The sequence below is a fragment of the Papio anubis genome, chromosome 2, assembly GCF_008728515.1.
Source record: "Papio anubis isolate 15944 chromosome 2, Panubis1.0, whole genome shotgun sequence".
Taxonomy (NCBI): domain Eukaryota; kingdom Metazoa; phylum Chordata; class Mammalia; order Primates; family Cercopithecidae; genus Papio; species Papio anubis.
This window is the reverse complement of record NC_044977.1, coordinates 47,677,448-47,698,273: the sequence shown is the minus strand read 5'-3', so window position 1 is coordinate 47,698,273 and position 20,826 is coordinate 47,677,448. Positions and strand designations below refer to the sequence as shown.

At 43.9% G+C, this 20,826-nt stretch overlaps 1 protein-coding gene across 6 annotated transcripts in view; it reads right to left on the bottom strand.

Annotated features, from left to right (window-relative positions):
- EEFSEC (eukaryotic elongation factor, selenocysteine-tRNA specific) overlaps positions 1-20,826 on the bottom strand; it is a 256,589-nt gene that overhangs the window by 140,596 nt on the left and 95,167 nt on the right. For 5 of the 6 annotated variants that reach the window (XM_003906909.2, XM_021922724.1, XM_009181368.4 and 2 more), the window contains 2 exons: positions 7,302-7,398; positions 4,747-4,911 (listed from right to left, as the gene is read on the bottom strand). In XM_003906909.2, the coding sequence (XP_003906958.1) occupies positions 4,747-4,911; positions 7,302-7,398 (262 nt within the window). The remainder of the gene's footprint in view (positions 1-4,746; positions 4,912-7,301; positions 7,399-20,826) is intronic. The other variant, XM_009181369.4, reaches the window with a different exon arrangement.

Here is a 20,826-nt window from a genome sequence, read left to right as displayed (position 1 = left end):
CCCCCATGTCCTGGTGCCCAATAGGCACTGGCCACCAATCATGGTTGGTAGAGGGCAGGGGTGAGAAAAGGTCAGGAGTTCTGAATCTCAGCCTCTGCTGTAATGGGCTCTCATACATGTCGCAGCCCAGGCAAGGCCTCAGCAAAGCACAGCAGCATGGCCACAGAACTGCCATGGGGCCTGCAGGCCCTGCTCTGGAGTAGAGGCACCACTACCAGCCCAGGCATCTCCTCTGGGGCTCCCGTGGCAGTAGGGCACACGGCAAGGGCTGGGTCTTCAGAGCTGGATGAATGACTTCAAGTCCTAGCTCTGCTGTCCAGTTAAGTTCCCTGGGTCTAGGTTCTCTCACTTGTGGGATGGGCATGCCAGGAAATAAAGGAATGGGCAGTGCTGGCCATCAGTATGCAACGGTTCTGACATGTCACCCCCAGAAGCCCAAGATGGTGAGCAGGGGCAGCGTTTCCCTGCGAGGAAGCCAAAGCTCAGAGCTAAGGGACCTGACAGGATCAGAAAGGACTAAAGCCTTTTTCTGATTTCAGTCCTTTCCATGCAAAATTCATAAGTTTCCTAGGGCTGCCATAACAAATTACCACAAATTTGATATCTTAAAACAACAAAATATTTCTTCTCTCACAGTTCTGGAGCCAGAAGTCCAAATCAACGTGCCAGCAGGACTGGTTCCCATGGAGGCACTGAGGCAGACTCATCTCTATGCCTCTCTCCTGGCTTCTGGGGGCTTCTGGCAACCATGGGCACCCCTTGGCTTGGAACAACACAGCTCCAATCTCTGCCTTGGTTTTTATATGGACTTCTCTCTGTGACTCTCCATGTCTTCTCCTTGTCTGTCTCTTATAAGGACGCTGGTCATTGGACTTAGGGCCCACCCTAATCCAGGGTGATTTCTTCTTAAGATCCTTACCTTAATTACATCTGCAAGACCCTTATTCCAAAATAGTCATATTCTGAGGTTCTGGGTAGACATATTTTAGGGGACCACAATTTAACCCACTATAGTCTACCCTCTGGTACCCAAAATTTACATCCATCCCACATGCAAAATACATTCACCTCTTCAAACATCCCCAAAACTCTCAGTCCATTAAATTATTAACTCTAAGTCCAAAATCTCATCTAAATTATCATCAGCTCAAAAAGTTCCTAATCTCATCATGTAAGTCATCTAATCAGGTAGGGGTGAGACCCTAGATATGGTCTATCCTGGGGCAAAATGCCTCTCTATCTGTGGACCTAGAAAACAATTTACCTACTTCTAACATTCCAAAAGGGAGATGATGGAAAAAAATACAAGGGTCATTGGTCCCAAGCAAGTTTAAAACACAGCAGGGCAAATTCCATGAGGTTTCAATATCTGAGACTGACCTCTGTGGCTACTCCCCTAGCCTCTGCTTCTGTGTCCACAGCCCTGCTCTCAGAGTCATTCTTCCTTTTTTAGTTTTTGAAGGATAACATGTGTTTGTAGCTGAGTTGTTCTATCAGTCTGTTTCATGCCTGTAGAATCCCAGAAGTCTGACAGCTTTTTATTCATTTGTCAAGTCTCTCTCCCTTTCGGTTCAGTGTTTTTGCTGGTATAACATTCTCAAAATCCTTGAGGGTCTCTTATATACATCAAAGGGTCCATGCCATTAGCCAAGATGGCTCTCCACATATCCTTGCTATAGAAGTCCGTCTCTATTCCTGGCTGCTGCTAAGTTGCTTGGATCTGTGAGTCACACACCTCCTCTCTTCAACAGAAGGTTGTCCAGGCTTACCTTTGGCCTTCTCTCCAACGTATGCTTTCTCAGCAGTGAATTTCCTAATCTAAACATCCTTTGCAATCTAGAGGGACTGAGAACCTCCCAAATCATCAAGCGCTGGTTCCTGTTTGCTAACAGTTCCTTCCTCAATTCATTCCTTTTCCCTCGTGTTTTACTATAAGCATCAGTGGAGAAACAAGGCAGTATCTTTCACACTTTGCTTAGAAATCTCCTTAACAAATGTCTCAGTACATTCTTACAAGTTTTGCTTTTCCTGACTAGTAAATTAGATCATCAGGCAGTAGATACCAAAAGTGTTAAAAAGTAGGCTGGGGAAAAACAGGTGCACAAAAGTAAAAGGAGAATTAAATTTGTTATCTGTCAAGCACCTGCCATGTGCCCAAGTACTAGAGATCAGTAACTGGCATCCTGATAGGCAAGTTCCACCTTTATAAGGACAAAGAGGGTGGCCAAAAAGCCCAGAACAGAACCCCACTCGAACATCCCTGCCTACTTACCACTGCTGACTTCTCTGCCTCAGCCCTTCTCCATGCCCTCGGCCCTAACATTGCAGCCACTGACTCTTATCAAAAACTGTTTTCTCCCTCTAGAACCTCAGGTACCCCCAATTCAGTCTATCCCGCCCCCCAGAGAGCCCTCTTTTGACACCTCTTTCATACTCCCAGCTCCTCTCCCAAGCTGCAAGCATGTCTTCTCCCAGAGTGGAAGGGATGCCAGGTCAGGGTGGCCCCCAGAGGTCTGACTTAGGAAGCAGAGAGACTGGAAAGAAATTTAGTACTGATTCATTTTCTGTTCTAGCAAAGAATCTGCAAACAGTCACCAAAGTAATCGTAATTTTGTTAATATAAACTGAGTCTACTTTTACACTTTTGTGCTTTATTTTTTAAGATTTGCACTTTTAGTCCCTGGCTTAAAGTAGATTTCATTCAAGTGGTCTTTTTCTGGGACTGATGGTCTTCAGAGGAGGATATGACAGCAGGTAGAGGAGGGGACTGTGAGTCACAGTGTCCAGGGGACATCCTAACACCCAGGGCTGGCCAAGTTCCAGGGCTCCTTGGATATGGTGGGGTCCTGCCATCCAACTCCTCCCACTAGATCCAAGGAGCTCTGGAAGCTGGCCAGAGCCGAGTCCTTTCTTTTGTTTGGTCCTTTTTGGTCAGGAGACTCTTCCCTAATACCCCTGGCCGCTGTAGGAGGAAGTAATAGCCACACTGCTGTAAAATGAGCTGGGGGGTTGAAACCTCAGGTTGCCTTCACTTGGGAGAACCCTGTTCATGCCTACCCTCCATGAAATGCCCCTTCCCTATATCCGACCATGCTGCTCTAGACCAGGGATGGCACACACAAGGCATGGGTGCCAGCAGGGCCCCTCTCCACTTCCCTCACTCAGGCCAGGTGCTGCTATTATGGCCCTCTCACCCGGAGGGCAACGTGGTTCATTTTATGTGTCAACTTAGCTGGGCCACGGTGCTCCAACGTTATTCTGGGTGTTTCTGTGAAGGTGTTTTCAGATGAGATTAATATTTAAATTGGTAGATGTTGAGTAAAGCAGATGACCCCTATAATGTAGGTGGGCTTCATCCAATCAGTTGAAGGCCTTAAGAGCAAAAGGATTAACCTCCTCAGAGAAAAGGGGATTCTGCCAGCAAATGACCTTCAAGCTGCAGCTCTTCCCTAGGCCTCAATCCTGCCCGCCTACCCTGTAGATTTTGGACTTGCCAGGATTTATAATAGTATAAGCAAATTCCTTAAAAAAAAAAAATTATCTATTATCTATCTATTTATCTATCTGCATTTATCTATTTATCTATCTAGGTGCATTAGTTGGTGTTCTCCAGCAAAACAAAACTAATAGGAGATACAGATATCTAAATATTTACATCTATGTATCTCTATCTATGTATCTATAGATACCTAGATATCTGTATCTCCCATTGGCTCTGTTTCTCTGGAGAACCCTAACCAACACACCTAGTGAGCCAGACAACCTTAAAATGCCTCAACATAGCCTCCAGGTAGCCATTCCCAATTAACATGCAAATTGAAATCATGCAAATCCAAGTCTCTCTAGCAGCTAGCTGAGTCCACAGGGCTGAGAGCCTCCACTTCCCTGTACTCTAGGCTCCTTCAAGGATTAGAGAACTGCCCTGGACCCCAGCATTCCCGGCAAGATCTCACACGAATTCTAATAGCCTGTGTTCCCCACCTTTATTCTTGTTGAAGGGGAGGGCAGTCAATGAGGTTGTAAGTTTCTCTTGTCGCATAAAGTAAAACTATTAAAAATGCCTTCTGAATAAGGGGAATATCAAGGCACTAGACATCTTTTAAATCAGAGCCAGGCCATCGTAGTAGAAAGGAGGGGTGATGGGGAGGCACCAGCCATTCATCCTTCTCACAGGTGTTCAGAAGGATGATGCGGCACCTGTCGATGGCCACCAGGAGTGCAAAACCAACCTGGGTTTCTTCCAGATTCTATGACTGAGCACCACAAGATTCACATCGTGTTTAATTTGAAATTACTGTGGTTAAGAATAAGGTACCCAGAAATAACTCCACATATATTTGTCACCCTGACGTACAGCCAGTGTCCAGAAAGGGAAGTTTCCCCTCCAGCAGCCCCACTTGTTAACCATGTGATCTCAAGCCCACCTCACCTTCTGGAGCCTCAGTTTCTTTATCTACACAGAACACCTACTTGGGAACACCTCCTTGTGGCACAACATAGGCCTCCAATAAACAGGTGCTATGAGAATTAGGGAGAGCAGCAGCCCTAGAATCCGAGGTGAGAGACTTGGAGCCGGGCGGGGCCAGGCAGCCACAGGGTGAGAGCGCAGGAGGGGAGGTGGGGCAGAGCGGGCAGTGGGAGTCACAGGGCAGGCACAGCAGGCTCAGCAGCTGAACAGACAAAGGGACAGTCCCCCTCCCTTGCTGCCAGGGAGGAGGCCAGAAGGGAGGACAAGGTAAGACTGACCTTGAGGGCAGGGATCTCCACACTGTCACCGAGGCTGATGGAGCCTGAGAGGATGGTCCCTGTCATCACAGTGCCTTGGCCTTTGATGGAGAAACAGTGGTCCACAGACATGAGGAACGGTCCCGAGGGGTCTCTCGTTGGGATAGAAATCTGGGACGTCAGGAGCTAGAAAAGAGAAACTGGTGCCACAGTCTGTGGAGAGAGGAGCCAGATGGGGCAGGGGAGAGGAAGGCAGAGGATGTGGCTGACCAGCAGTTCATCAAGGCTGCCAAGGTGGACTCAGCTCAGAGGTCCATGCCTCAGCAAGGTGGCCAGAAGATCAAAACCACCAACTCTCTGACTGCATTCCAAGCTTCTGCCATGCTCTCAGCTCTTTCCACTCAGTCTGAAGGAAAGGGCACCTGCAGAACCCTCTTCTGTCTTCTCCCGTGGAACTGCTACAATGGTCTGTCCTGCCAGGCCCTCCACACTGCAGCAGAGTAGCCACTAAAGGACACCCTGTCCCATTGCTCCCTGGCCTCATGCATTTCCCCAGCCTCCTGATGCCTTCAGAATTTAAAACTCCTCATCATCTAGTCCCTAGGTACCTTTTAGGCCTCACCTTCCACCACTCCCCGACGTATGCCAGAAGCCAGCCACCGGCAGGCCTAGAGTTTTACCAGCTGGCTCAGCCTCACCTGTACTGCAGCAATACCTCCTCTGGACAGGCTTCTCTGTATGGCCACATTTCCCCTACCTCCATCACCACAGCTAACACTCTCCTGTGATCATCTCTTTATTGTCTCCCCCATAGGGCTGTGAGGGCCAGGTATCTCCAGTAGCTGGCATCGTGCCTGCGAGAATGACAAGTGAAAGAAGAAACAAGGGGATGTGGGGAGAGGGAGGAGGAAAGGGTTGTTCCCAGTGGCCTTCCTTCTCTGCAGACTCCACATGCCTCAGCCTCACCGGCCAATTTTCCTCATGCCACCTGTGTGCCAGGAGATGCTGTCAGGGCTCATCACCAATAAACAAATGAAAACAAAGACTAGGATTGCTTGTGTTTGCTACTTTTTCACTTTGTAAGGGAACAGGCTGTCAAAAAAGTATTCAGTGGTGAATGTTCCAAAGTCTTAGTCTTGAGATAACAATTCTTTTGGAAAAAGACTAGAGATTCAAACAAAACAGGCTTGGTCTGAGATTTATATAGAGGCTTCTTAAAGGAGTATACAAACATCTTTCATAGCAGCATTTTTGAGGATTTTGCTTTAACAAAAACAACTGTCCCAGGCTCCCAGACAAATGGTTTCAGAAGCCTGATGAAAAAGTAACAAAAGCCTCACCCAGAAAACATTTGTTTGGCTAAGCTGACAAGATCAGCATGTGTGAGTCACAGAAATGGTGGCAGTGCATGTACGTGGTCACACCTCATCTTGGCTCTGCAGAGCCAGATGCAGGTGGGCCGTGAAGCTGACCGCAACAATCAACCCGGGTCTGAATCCCAGCTCCACCGTGTAACTTGCTGTGAGATATGGGTCAAGTTATTTAACCTCTTTGAATCTCAGACTCTTCGTTGGTATATGGGGATAAATAATTTCAGCCTCCCTGAGTTTTTGTGAATGTCAACGATCCTGTACGTAAAGAACTTAGTACAGTGCCTGGCCTGTAAACATCAACATCACTGTAATAGGAAGCACTGACATGGCACTGTTCCAAGCACGTCATACACATTAACTCATTTAACCCTCACAACAACTCCATGAGGTATGTGCTATTATCTTCCAAGTGAAGGAACTGAGGCAAGAAAGAGTAGATCATTTGCCTGAGGTCAGAAAGAGTGGTGGTGGAGCTAGCACCTGAACCACAGTCCAGCCCCAGAGCCATGCACGTTGCTACTCCATCCCTCTGAACGGCCTGAGCACTCTGTGGAGGAACTCTGTGGCCCCATTCTCACTGCTACCTTCCTTAGTACCAGCACCACCAGCACCCACACACACCCTTCCTGATGGATGACTGGGCTCCCTCCCTGACTACCAGCACAAGTTAGGAAGAATAACCTGGGCCTCAGCCCCACAGCTTCCGAAGATAAGCCTCCCATCTTTGGTGGAGGTGCCCAGGATGGAAGCTGCACTGTCCCTGCTGCTGGGCTCACGTCCTTCACCCCTGCCTTGCTGGCACCCAGCCCAGGTGGTATACTGGAGGAGTTGATACAGTCTGAAGGACTGGAATGGATGTCATGGTCCCAGGGTTCCAGACAGGTGGGAGCTGCTTTGTCTGAGTGGAGGTATAACAAGAGAAAGGAAAAAGCGAGGCACAGCAAGGTGTGACGAGCTCTGCAGAGTCTCTGGCTGGAGCGTGAGTCATGGGCTTCAGGGAACCTTAGGAGCCCTAGTTTGGGTTTACCTTTTTGAGGGAAGTGGGGGAGTTGTACTAAGGTGTGAGCAGTTAGATTAATGGAACCAACTGAGTCCTCTTGCTAGGGCTGCCTCTCTTTCTCTCCCAGGGGAGAGAGGGACACAAAGCGGTCTGCCTGAGCAGCACTGGGGCTAAAGGGCAACCTGGATTCAAGCTGACAGTACCTCAATGAGCTCTGGAATGCCCTGTGGAGCTTCAGTTTCGGGGGCCTCTGGTCCCCCTGGCTTGGCCGCCACGGGTATAATCGGTGCACCTCGGAACCTGAAATGGAAAATAAGTCCCATCACAGTTACAGAGATCAGCAACATGGACACAAAGCACATCCATGAAGCACCTGGCACAGTACCAAGTGCGATGAGCGTCCTCTTCTCTCCCCCCATCAACCAAGCCTAGAAGACAGCACCACTGTACTCGCATGTGGCAGATGATGCAATGAAGGCCCCAAATTTCCCCCTTTGGGTGAAATGTTCCTGCAATGGACATCAGAATTTTAAAGGGCTCTCTTAGATATTAAGCTCCACTTTCAGAGCTCTCCCTAAGGAGGCAGCAGTGATCCTGGTTCCTAGGCTTCTGAATAAAAGACCTCCTTGAAGAGGACCAATAAATACATCTCAGCCTTCTGAAGAGATGCAAGAAATAATAGTGACCAAAAAGTCCCTGCAGATGTACCTGGAAGCACATCTCTACAATCTCAGTTTCTAAGGAGGAGCAATCCTGCCTAAACTCTACTGGGAAAGCCCCTGCATCTTTAAGAAGACATACTTAATCTGTGTGGACATTTATCTTTCCCATTTAAAAAAAGGAACACTGTTATGGAAAAAAAAAAAAAAGAGGGAAAGAGAAAATAAATAACCCATAATTCCATCATTGTGGTGTATTTTCTTCCAACCATGGTTTTCCCATGCTTTGTCAATGGATTTTTTTTTCAGATTTTGGTTATAGTATGCATACAATTTCATATCCTGCTAATTTATTTACCATTATATCACAAATAACTTTCTGTTGAATGAGAGCAACAACAATAACAACTTACATGGCTGAGCCAACCTTATAATGTGAGGTTTAAACGAAAGCATCTACAACACATGATGGAGCTGTCACCATCTTATAGATGAGAAAATGAGGCTTAGGGAGGCTAACTGATTTGCTTCAAGTTGTTGGCTATGAACCTTAGAGCCAAATTTGAACCCAGTCCATCTGAGTCTGAAGCCAGGGCTCTCAGTCTCTTTGTAACACTTCTCCCTGCCTGGGCCTGTTCTTTCATTGTTGACACCTGGACAATGGTATGACCCAGAATTTACATGCTTGTACATGCTTTCCTCCATTACTTATTTGTGATATTTCAAATTTTTCACTACTATAAATTACACTGTGATAAACATGTCAGTGGGCATGAATGACTTTTTTTTTTTGCCTTGGCTTTGGGGTAAATTCATGGGGTACACATCTAAGAGTGAATACACACTAAAAGATCAGCAAAATGATAAAGCAAGGACATCTGAAAAGCCCTCTTCCATGGAAGCAAAGAACACTGGCAAAAAAGACCACAATCAACTTGTTCAGAACTCTGGAATTAACCAAAGGCTTGAGCAATCTGTGGAGTGTTTACTCAAGAAGAGTCTCAGTAAAACCAAGTGAGTTTTTGATGTTTTAACTTGCCCTCTTCTTATGCTAACTCTGCAGCAGTCCTGAAAACCAATCAGTAGCCTGCCAGGCACTGAAAGGGGCAGAATGGGTTTGAGTTCCTTCAAAGCCCTTCTCCCAGAGAAAGATCATGATTTTCCAGTCTGGTGGCTCCCTGGAAGGCCCTACTCACAATGCTATATTTATTTGATCTGCCTTGGAGCTTGCTCAGTGCAAATAGCCTTTACCCTGTGGGAGTTTGTTGAAAATAATCAGAGGCAATTGTTTAACACCACAGCTGCCTGAGGGAAGCTGTGATGTTTAATAACCAAAAACTTCTCAAATTTCATGGAAAATATGAATCTACACTTTCAAGAATCTCAATAAACTCTAAGTAGGGTAAACTCAAACGCACCCACACCTGGCACATTACAATCTAACTGTTGAAGGCCAAAGACAAAGAGAATCTTGAAGCTATCAAGAAAGAAGCGACTTAACTCATGTACAAGGAATCCATAATAAGATTAGCAGCTGGTTTCTCTGGAAAAACCATGGAGGCCAAAAGGTATCAGGATAATATATTCAAAGAAGTGAAAGTTAAAAAAAAACAAAAACAAAAAACTACCAACCAAGAATTTTATATGCAGTAAAAAAAATGCTACAAAAATGAAGGGAAACATGGGATCACCATATGATTCAGCTATTCCACTCCTAGATACATATCCAAAAAGAACAGAAAACAAATAAAGAAATACATATCCATATATGTCCAGAGTAGCACTATTCACAATAGCCAAAAAGTAGAAACATCTCAAATGTCTATCAACAGATGAATGGATACACAAACTATGGTGTGTATATATACACAAACTATGGTATATATATATATGCAACAGAATATTATTCAGACATTAAAAGACATGAAGCATCAATACATACTTCAGTGTGGTGAACCACAAAAACACTGTGCTAGGTGAAAGAAGTCAGACAAAAAAGGTTGCATATTGTACAATTCCATTTATATGAAATACCAGAATAGGTTTAAGTCCATAAAACAGAATGTCGGTTAGTAGTTCCCAGGCTGGTGGGGCATAGAGAATGAGGAGCAAAGGGCTTAATGAATACGGTTTCCTGTTGGGGTAATGAAAATGTTCTGGAATTAGACACTGGTGATGATGTACAATTCTTTCCACACTGAAAGTATGAATTTCATGGTATGTGAATTCTATCTCAATTGAAAGAAATAGATGGGCGAGGCGGTGGCTCAAGCCTGTAATCCCAGCACTTTGCAGGAGGCAGGATGGGGGATCAAGGAGTCAGGGGAGGTCAGGGCCATCCTGGCTAACAGTGAAACCCGTCTCCTACTAAGAAATGCAAAAATGGCAGGCTGAGGTGGCAGCCTGTAGTCCCAGCTACAAAGGCTGAGGCCGAGGAGGAGAATGGCGTAAGACCAGGGAGGCGAGGCTTGGAGTAGGCTAGAGATCAAGCCACTGCACTCCAGCCTAGGCGACAGAACTCCCACATCTCAAAAAAAAAAAAGAAAATAGATGGAAAGGTATGCTACTTTTTCCACTATGACGTGGGCCTCTAAGATGCCTATTTCACTGTACGCATAACAAAACAGTCTTTTAAAAATTATTTTTAATATATACTTCATTTTAATTTGTATTTCCTTAATAAGTAATCCATACAATGTTGAACCACTTTCAACTGTTTGCATACCCAATGTATTTTCAGGAGACATTTCTGTAGCACTTCTAGTTCTGGAGTTTGTTTCCTCCAGGAAGAGCCACCCTTACCTTCCCGATACTGAGGGCTGCTCTAAGTGCTTCTCTGTATATACTCTAGCATGCAACACAGTGGGAGTGACAAAAAGAGACAGGACCCTTTACTGAGCACCAACGGTACAAGCAATTGTGCTAGAAGCTTTCCAATCCCCATCTCCTCATCACAATCCTGTAAGGTGGGTATTATTCTTCTTCCCCCTATTTCGTAGAAGAGGGTCCTAAAAGTTTGGCCAGCTTTGGTAGCTTGTTCCAGGCCACAGGCTAATGAGTGGTGGGGCTGTGATTTAAAGCCAACTCTGAGTTTACTTTCCACCTGAGACTATCATGAGAACAATCCTCCATCAGCCTAGGCTGGAGGCAGGGGCATGTGTCTCTTCTCAAATCCATATGAGAATTTGGAAAGTAGCTGATCTTCAAGGATCAGGGAACATATATTGAATTCCTGTAGCCAGATTAACAAAACCCTTGCCCTTAATTACATACATTAAATATATGTAATTTTAGTTCTCAAACCAGTGAAAAAATGATGATAGCTATAATTATAGTATCCAATATTATGATAGTTTGCTATCACTTTCAAATTGCAGACATAAATTTATTGAATCCTTAACAACCCTCTGAGGTAGGAAGAACTGCTGTCATCATTCCCACATTCAGAGTCATACATTCATTCTCCAAATAATGGTGAAGCACCCACCATGCACACAGCACCTGGCTAGATGCTTTCACATGACTCCATTTAATCCTCACGGCAATGATGTCAGGTATAACATTATCATTTTAGAGATGAGGAAACTGAGGCACAGAGGGTCAAATGATTGCTAAAGGGTCACTGGTGAAGCAAATGGCAGAAGCAAGGAGGAATCCAGAGCTCAGCACTTTGGACCCAAAAGCCCTATTCCAGAGCACTGTCCTTCCCACGGTGCTGGGATCCCCAGAACGACCTCCAGCATCCCCTCCCCAGGGATACTGACCTGGAAGATGGCATCAATGGTCTTACAAAACACGAGACCAGAAGACTGAGCCCAGTGCCAGCCTGGGCACAAAGAGGGGATGATAAAACGTCAAGGTCACTCTGCTCCCTCCCCTCCTCCTCCTCTCTCAGGGCTGACCTGCACATAGACCAATTGTCCCACACCCTCTTCACAAGCTTTGTCAAATTTGTGTGCCACCTGAGCTATTCTTTACTCATTTATTTTCCTTAAAAGAATTAACGTTCTTACTTAAATATATTTATCTTAAAATGCAATTTCATGTCGCTATCTAAATGGAAAACCACCACATGCCACAAATAAAAGGTAGAGTAGAAGCCCTCCCACCACTGGCCCCTTTAAGGACATCCATGAGGCAATGCTCTGCACTCCCTCTGCAAAACCTGCTCCTGGCTCCTAGCACGCCAAACCCCCATGCTGGGGAGACAGCATGATGTGCACAGGTCACGCTCAAGAGGTGAGTACTTCCTGCACTTCTGCCTCCTGACCTTTATGCTGAACCTGGTTATGCCGTAAAGTTGGTAATGCCCATTATAAGTTTCACTGAAACAACATAATTTAATTTAGTATCATGAAACAACAGTGTGAAAATAGCTGTTTCTGTGAAAACTAAATTGAATGCTCTGGAAAGGTGTGATAAAGACAAATCTCCTTAAAATCTAGTGTTAAATTAGGTGTGGATAAGAAAACCAGAGAAGACTTGCAGGGAGGTTGTGTGAAAACAGAAAAATTCTGTACTCAGACTTTGTAAATCTTGCTTCACTGAAATTGTGGGCAGTGCACTGCATTCGGGAGTGATTTATAGATGAAAGGTGACTTGGAGCTCTAGTTAGTGGGCTCATCCTGGAAGAAAAGACGGGCTGGGCAGTACATATCCCAGCAAGTGACAGGTGGAACAAAGCCGTGGAGCCCCTCTGGAGAGCATCTGAGCAAAGAGAAGGAAACTGCTGCTCAAACACTCACAACAGAATTAAAGTCAGTCACTGAGGCTTTCTCTGGGAAATCTTACTAGAGAGCACCTCCACAACACTGAGAAAACCGCACAAACCTAGAAGATGTGACCAAGAGAAACAATCACATGCAAAGAAAAGTATGCCACACTTGGATAGAAAAAGCCAGAATGATCACAGTTGCTGCCCACAGTGATGCGACTGGAGACTGCACGCTACAACTTTTCCTTATTGCCAAATCAGCAAACTCTAAAGCTTTCAAAAACATAAATTCTGGGCCAGGTATGGTGGCTCACACCTGTAATACCAGCACTTTGGGAGGCAGAGGCAGAAGGATCACTTGAGGCCAGGAGTTCTACATCAGCCTGGGCAACACAGAGAGAACCCATCTATAAAACAAGTGTTAAAAATTAGCCAGGTGTGGTAGCGCATGCCTATAGTCCCAGCTTCTTAAGAGGCTGAAGCAGAAGGATCGCTTGAGCCCAGGAGTTCAAAGTTATAGTGAGATCCAGACTGGGCAACACAGTGAGACTCTGTCTCAAAAATAAATAAATAAATTACATACATACATACATATATACATACATACATACATACTGACCAAGAAGAACATACAGAATATAGCTTACTTAACTGTACTCAGACCAAATGAATTAAAGATAACACATAGATTATAAGTGATCATGCATGGAAAATTGAAATTATAAATGACACAAAAACCAAACATTCTTTAAAAGCACGGCCTGAAGAAGAGGAGTCAGGCCCAAATTCAGAACTCAAATGCACATGCAGCCAAGAAGCCCCAGACCAGCCTGGCCTGGCTGCCAGTGTCTTGGTGCTGATGAGGAAAGGGAGGCATGATGCTGAGAATGCTGTATTTCTTCTGTTATAGCTTTTATTGTTGATTTTATTAAATAAATATGCATGTACATGTTTTAAGTTAAAATACTATGTTTAAGGCATGAATGTGTCATTTTTTATGATTCTCTGCTCTAAGGGACTTTTTTGATTAACCAACCACAGCCCAATCTCAGGGGACAAGAAATCTTCTACTACTGTAGCTACAAAAATAAACACAAAGAAAACAAAATAGAGCTATTACATTCTAGCTAGATACTATTACCTGCTGAAGGCGCTGAGGCTGGTTAAAAAGTTAGGGAAATCTTTAAGACACTTGAGACATTTTTCTGACTTAATAAAAGAGATTTAAAGATAACTGAAGAAGGATTAACTTTCATTGCAATTTTGCCACATCCAAGCACAGTCCCAGATGGATCTTGTGTGACATGTGGTGCACATCCCTCACTCTGAGTAATACTGCCTTCATCTTCCTCAGACCCTCGGCCACCCCTCACATTCCCCCACTGTGGCCCCAAGCAGAAGCCAGGCAAAGGATCCAGCCCAAGAAGAAGCACCTGAAGGGAAGAGCCCAGGCTTGCTGCCAGGTCTGTGGGGGCCTCCCAGGAACCCATGCTGACACCCCAGCCACAGCCCCGCTCCCCAGCCCCTCCACGCTCTTCCCTGAACTCACATCTCGAGCCTCCTACAGCCCCAGATTTCTCTCCTCTTGGGACAAAAGCCCCCTTGCTTGACACCCCCACCCTGCCACTTTCAATCAATATCCAATTTCTCCTTCTTCTCATATTTCAAAACAAATCCCACTTCTGTTTACCCACCAGAGCTTATGGCTGATTTTCTTACAAGGTCACTTCTGTCTCCTTCTCTTTTAAGTGCAGGACATTTACTAAGCACTTCCTCTGCGCCATTCTTCTTCATCACTCATGCGCCCACTGCAGGCTCTTCATCACTCAGTGCGCCCGACTGCCCAGGCTCTTCCCCTTCATGCTGACTCATGGCGCCCACTGCAGGCTCTGTGGACCATTCATCAACTCATGCATCTCCAGCCAAGTTCCCTTCCCAGCACTCTAGCTCTACCCTGCCATCTGCCATCAGGCTGCCTCCCGGACTCTAATTCCTGGCCTCTGATATAGGATAGTATTGCCCTGGCCTCTGAATTAGTCCTCTCTGACTGCATGGTCACCAGTGTCTCTCATCAGTCACTGCATCTAATCGGTTCTCCTCTTAGGATCTTGCTCCAATCCATCCTGATTTTCATTCTTAATGGGTTCCACTCTGGGTCAGGCTCTTCTCACCCCAGGCCTCCCAACTGCTCTCCAAAGTGTGTGCACAGACCACAGCTGTGAGAACCTTCCAGCAGCACCACTCTGAGGTGCTGGTCTTCTCCCCTCCCCACTCTCAGGACTCTGTGACTGTCCCGGGATGAAGCCTGGGCCTAGGGTGGTGCACAAGGCCCTCTGGGGTCTGCTCCAGTCTCTCCACACTGACTCATCACAGCAAAACCCCTGGGTATCTGGATTTTTAAAACTCAAGCTCACACTGTTGCCCTCACCTCCTTCCCTTCCTCTCTTAGGCAAACCTCACCCAGGCAATGGCAGCCTGACCTGAGGCAGGATTCCAGCAAGAAACCTAGGACTAATTTCCATTCCACAGCCGGTTTATGCGATTTCACCTCACTCAGCCCCCATTTCCCTGTCCAACAGGAGATGGCATGACCTAGATCACAGGGTTGTCTCCCAGACTGAATCGGTTAACATGTATAAAAGTGCCGTCTGGAACTCACGAGGAACCCTGGGAACTACTGCAACCACCAGCAGTCTGTACCCGCACACCAGTCACAGATGACGGCACCTCTTCCCAGTGACCAGTTCTGGCCTATGCTCCATATTTTGAACCTCACCCCTGCTTAGTCATCACATGCCCTTCTAGAGTTAGTCCTCATTCCTGACTCCCCAGCCAGAAGAAAACTTGCCTTCCTCAGAATCCCCTTGCTACTCTGAGGAGCCACTTCAGCTCTGGCATTTAACTCTCACACAAAGCAAATTCCCTAGCCTACCTCCACCATCGTCCAGGTACTCAGGATCTCCTGCCCAACTGCATGGGAGGCTCCGCAGTTGGGAGGAGCTTAATTCAACTGGCCTTTGAAACCTCACCCCACTGCCCTGGCCTGGTTGGGAGCAAACCCTTGAAGAAAATCAGATTTTTTTCTTTTTTAAAGACAAGAGAAGTAACTTTGAGGAGGCTGGAGTTCCCTAAAGAGCAACTTAAACAATCTCAGGGGCCACTCATTGCTCCAAAGGTCAGTGTGACAAGATGACTTCAGTTCAGTAAGGAGATTCCAAACAGGGCCAGAGACCCACCGTCAATCAGTTCTAGAGTAGCTCAGACATGACGCGCTGCCCCCACAGAAGTAGCGGGACTTAGGTCTTTGCCTTGAGAAAAGCAATACCCAGGAGAAAAGAGAGCTTGCAGAAGGAACGAGGGAGGGAAAAATAATTCACAAAGGAAGGAACAGTGACGAAAGGGAAGGAAAGAGGAAAAGGAGAAAATAACACTGAGGAACAGAGACAGAGAAGAAGAAAAGAAACACAGAAGAGAAAACAGGAAAGGCAGGAAAAGAACTCAGACTTCTCTGAGACCTGCTCTGTACCAGGCACCAGGCTTGGTGGTGTCCATACCATCTCAATAGTCCATGGGCAGGGGCTCAGGTACTATATTCAGAGAAGCTATGACTTGCCCAGGGAGTAAGTGGCTGGTCTGCAGGAGCCCAGAGTCCAGGCCTCTCCCATAGGAGAAAGAGACAGGTAGGACAAAAATCTATTCTTAGCACTAAACAGAGCTGATGGAGCCAAGACCCAGCCATGTACACTGGCTCTGCTTCCACGCCCTGAGCCAGAGGCTCAGAGGGACAGAGTCGTAGGAACATGCATGGGGAATTCCAGAGATTACCCATAAAGCTTTTGGAAATTCAATTATCTTTATCCAAACCTTTTTGGGCAATGTATAGCAATAGAATGTAACAGTGTGTTGGGCCAGGTGTCTGGCCCTTTCCCAGATGCAAGAGAAGCTGGCCTTCCTGACACCCTGAACATGCTACACACTAGGGCACCCTGGCTTCTGGCTGTACAAGGGAGACCCAGCCCCATGAAGCCCTGGGGAGTAGAGTTTAGCAGCCACTGGATTGGTGTCTGGGAGTACAAGGGGCTCCAGCCAGAGACAGCAGCTGCACAGTTCTGTAGTGCGGGCAGGAGCTGACCCAGAGCTCATTTACGGACTTCTGTCTCTGTCATCCCACTGTCTCCTCCAGACTTCCCTGGCAGCTACAGTATGTTGCGGTGCTTGCTGGGCCTAGATGTGCTGACTGTGCATGCAGGCTGACGTTCATTAGCACACAAAAAAAGTTTCAGATATATATATATGTGTATGTATGTGTGTGTGTATATATGTATATATATATGAATTTATAATCCATATAAAGATATATAAACAAATAGAATATAAACAAATTTTAGCTTTGGGATAGATTTCAAAGCAGCCAACATTTATCAAGTCTCACTTGATAGTCAAGTAGTCAAGCCAGACACAAAATCTACCTCTGAGGAAACTGTAAGGATCCGACTGATTCCATGAACTATGTATGGGAAACCCCTAGGACAGTGCCAAGTACACAGCAGTTGCTCCACATGTTACAGCTATTATTCTTACACATCCAGGTGTGCCAGGCTCCATGTCAAATGTTCCCTCATATTAAACGCTATAAGACTGAACTTTTCAGCGCCCCTTTTACAAAGGAAGAAATAGCAGCTCAGAGAGATGGAGTGAGTTGCCCAAGCACACACAGTTAGTCAGCCACAAAGCTAGTATGGAAAACACAGCTAGTCAAAGTCCACACAGTAGCAGAGAAATTCCTTGAGATTGGCATTCAACCCATTCACAGGGAGGGAGGCAGGATCAATGGAGTCCCTGGTGGGCTCCAGACAGAGGGCTCTGGCTAAAACACAGAGAAGGAAATAGAAAGTATTTAAAAAGCAGGAAGAAACACAAAGGGAGTCTGGGGGAATGATGTATCAAGGATGCTGTCAGATGATAACATTTAGTGGAAAAATAAACAGAAAGGTCTAGAACACAGAACAGTGTCAATGTTGTGATAACAACTACCTCAAATTATGTACACGCAGGAAAGACTGACAGGGATCCTGGGGGAAAAACACTTTAATTTGATGCATTGAGAAGATTGTGGGTACATTTTTATCTTCTATTTTGATTTCTGTTAACATTGATAAATGCTTATGCAAGAGTAATTTTAAATACTTTCAGAGATAAAGAAGCACAAAGAAAAACAATCAAAGAATTTGACTACATAAAAATTAGAAACTTCTGTATGTCAAAAAAAGCAACTAAAATGGAAAGACAACAAATGCCAAAGACTTATGATAGGAGAAGGGTTAACAGCAATATCTTTACTAATATTAAACACTCTCAAAAATTTAAAAAAAAACAAACATTAAAATTGCAAGAGGCAAACAGACAAAATTTTTACATGGGCATAATTCACACATAGAAAAGCACAACTGTTCAAAACACTTAAGGAAATAAAGAACCACATATTAAAACAAGAATAAAATACCATTTCTACTAAGTTACCATTTCTACTAAAACACCATTTTCTACTAAGTTTCAAGTATACTTTAAAATTATAAACCAAAGTAATCTGCTGACACCTGTGTAAAATGGTAGAACACTTCCAGAAAATAATACGTCAATGCACAGCAAAAAGTTTAGAAATGTTCAGACCCTTTGATCTAGTAATCTCACATCTGCAAATCTATCATGAGGAAAAAAGTGAAAATACAGTTTAATGATGTACAAAGATGTTCACCTCAAGGCTTTACTTTTAAGAACAGAAACTTAAGCCAGTCTAGTAGGTCAACAGAGTGATGGTTACATGAGCAAATGCTATATAAAATGTTAAGTAATAAAAGCAGAAATAAAAATGTACATGCCTCATGACTACAATTATATGTTAAGAAAAGGTGGGGGGAGGATTCAGCAAAGTTGCAGGGTACAGGTTCAAAAATCAGGTGTGTTTCTATCCACCAGCCATGAACTATCCAAAATAAATTAAGAAAATAATTCCTTTACAAGGGCCTCAAAAAGAATCCAGTACTTAGGAATAAATCTAAGAGACAAAAGCCTTGTATGCTAAAAACTACAAAACATTGCTAAAAAAAAAAAAAATTAAAGATGACCTAAACAAAAACATATCCTATGTTCAAGGATTAGAAGATTTAATGCTGTTAAGATGTCAATACTACCCAAAGAGATCTACAGATGCAATGCAATACCTATCAAAATTCCAACAACCTTTACACAGAAATGTTGAAAAGCAGATTCTCAAATTAATGTGGAACTGCAAGGGGCCCCAAATAGCCAAAACAATCTTGAAAAAGAACAAAGATAGAAGAGTCATACTTTCTGACTTTGAAACTTACTACAAAGCTATAGTCATCAAAGCAGTGTGGCACTAGCCTAAGGACAGCCATATAGACCAATGGAATAGAAGAGAAAGCCTAGAAATAAACCCACACATATATGGTCAGTTGATTTTTTACAAAGTTAAAAAGGGAAAAGACAATCTTTTCAACAAATAGTGCTTGGAAAACTGGATATCCACATGCAAAATAATGAAGTTGAACCCTTAACTTACATTGTATACAAAAATTAACTCAAAATGGGTCAAAGACCTAAACTTAAGAGCTAAAGCTACAAAATTCTTAGAAAAAATCACTGGAGAAAAATCTTTACGACACAGGATTTGGCAACAGTTTCATGGATATGACTCCAAAAGCACAGGCAATTTAAAAAAATAGATAAATTAGACTTCATCCAAATTAGGAAGTTCTGTGTATCAAAGGACACTATCAACGAAGTAAAAAGACAATCTACAAAATAAGAGAAAATATTTGCAAATCATATCTCTGACAAGGGATTAATGTCCAGAATACATAAATAACTACTACAATTCAACAACAACAACAACAACAACAACAGAAAACAACCCAACCTAAAAATGTGCAAAGGACTTGAATAGACATTTCTCAAAAAAAGATACACAAATGGTCATTAAACCATGAAAAGATGCTCAATATCATTAGTCACTAGGGAAATGCAAATGAAAACTATGATGATATACCACTTCTTACCTCCTAGGATATACTGAGAGGAACTGAAAGCAGAAAATTGAATAAATATCTATACATCCATGTTCATAGCAGCATTATTCACAATAGCCAGGAAGCAACCCAAGTGTCTACCAACAGAAGAATGGATAAATAAAATGTGGTATATAGACATAATAAAACACTACGCAGCCACAAAAAGGAGTGAAATTCTGACACATGTTACAGTATGGATGGACCTTAAAAACATTATGCTAAGTGAAATAATCCAGACACAAAAGGCCAAATAGTATATTATTCCACTGATAAAAGGTACCTAGAACAGGCAAATTCATAGAGATGAGAAGCAGAATAGAGGTTCCTGGGGTGGTGGGAAAGGGAGAAAGGGGAGTTATTGCTTAATGGATATAGAGTTTATGTTGGGGGTCATGAAAAAGTTTGGGGTATATATAGTGGGGATAGGTACACAGCACTGTGAATGTGTTTGATAGCTCTGAATTATACACTTACATGTGGTTAAAATGATAAACATTATGTTATATGTATTTTACCACAATAAAAAAATGTGGAAGAAAAAGTGGGGGCAATACTACACATAGTAAAAAAAAAAAAAAAAAAAAAAAAGAAATGAAAAAACTCAAAAATGCCAGCAACTGCCATTTGAGAAAAGAAATCTTTGGGTGGGCTCTTCTTTCTTTTAACTACTTTTCTCTATTTTCCAAGTTTTCTTTCAATTACTCTTTGGACAGAAAAAAAAAATACATTTAATGTTTTGAACACTTTTTGGGTTTTGATAGGTACATGGCTCACCAGTCCACATTTTCCCTTTATAGACAGAAAGTTTCTTTACATCTGGGCTGGCATTTATGAAGGGTTTACTTAACAAGGGACCATAAGAAAAGGAAATAGTCACTTAAAATAATTTAAAGTTCTTTGCTTCATGGAGGTAAAAGCTAATGTTCAGTAGGTCACATGCCCACTGATTACAACCCCTCAGGATAACAGTCCTCTCCTTTCCCTATTAGCCTGCTGGTGCTGGATGAGGGCAGGAGGGGCTTCTAAGGACCCTCAGATGGACAATTGCCTTTGGATGTGTGATAAAGTCCATAATTTGACCTTCAACCAATAAACTAAAATAGAAATCGTAATTTACACTAGCAAATGAGAATTTTCCTTAAATTTAATTAATCAAAACTGTTACTATTAATTAACCCTTAAATGTACCCTAAGCCCTTCCCTGAAGGTCCCATTTCTGTAGTAAATGATACTGAGGTTGTATCTGAGTACTGAAGTTGTACTG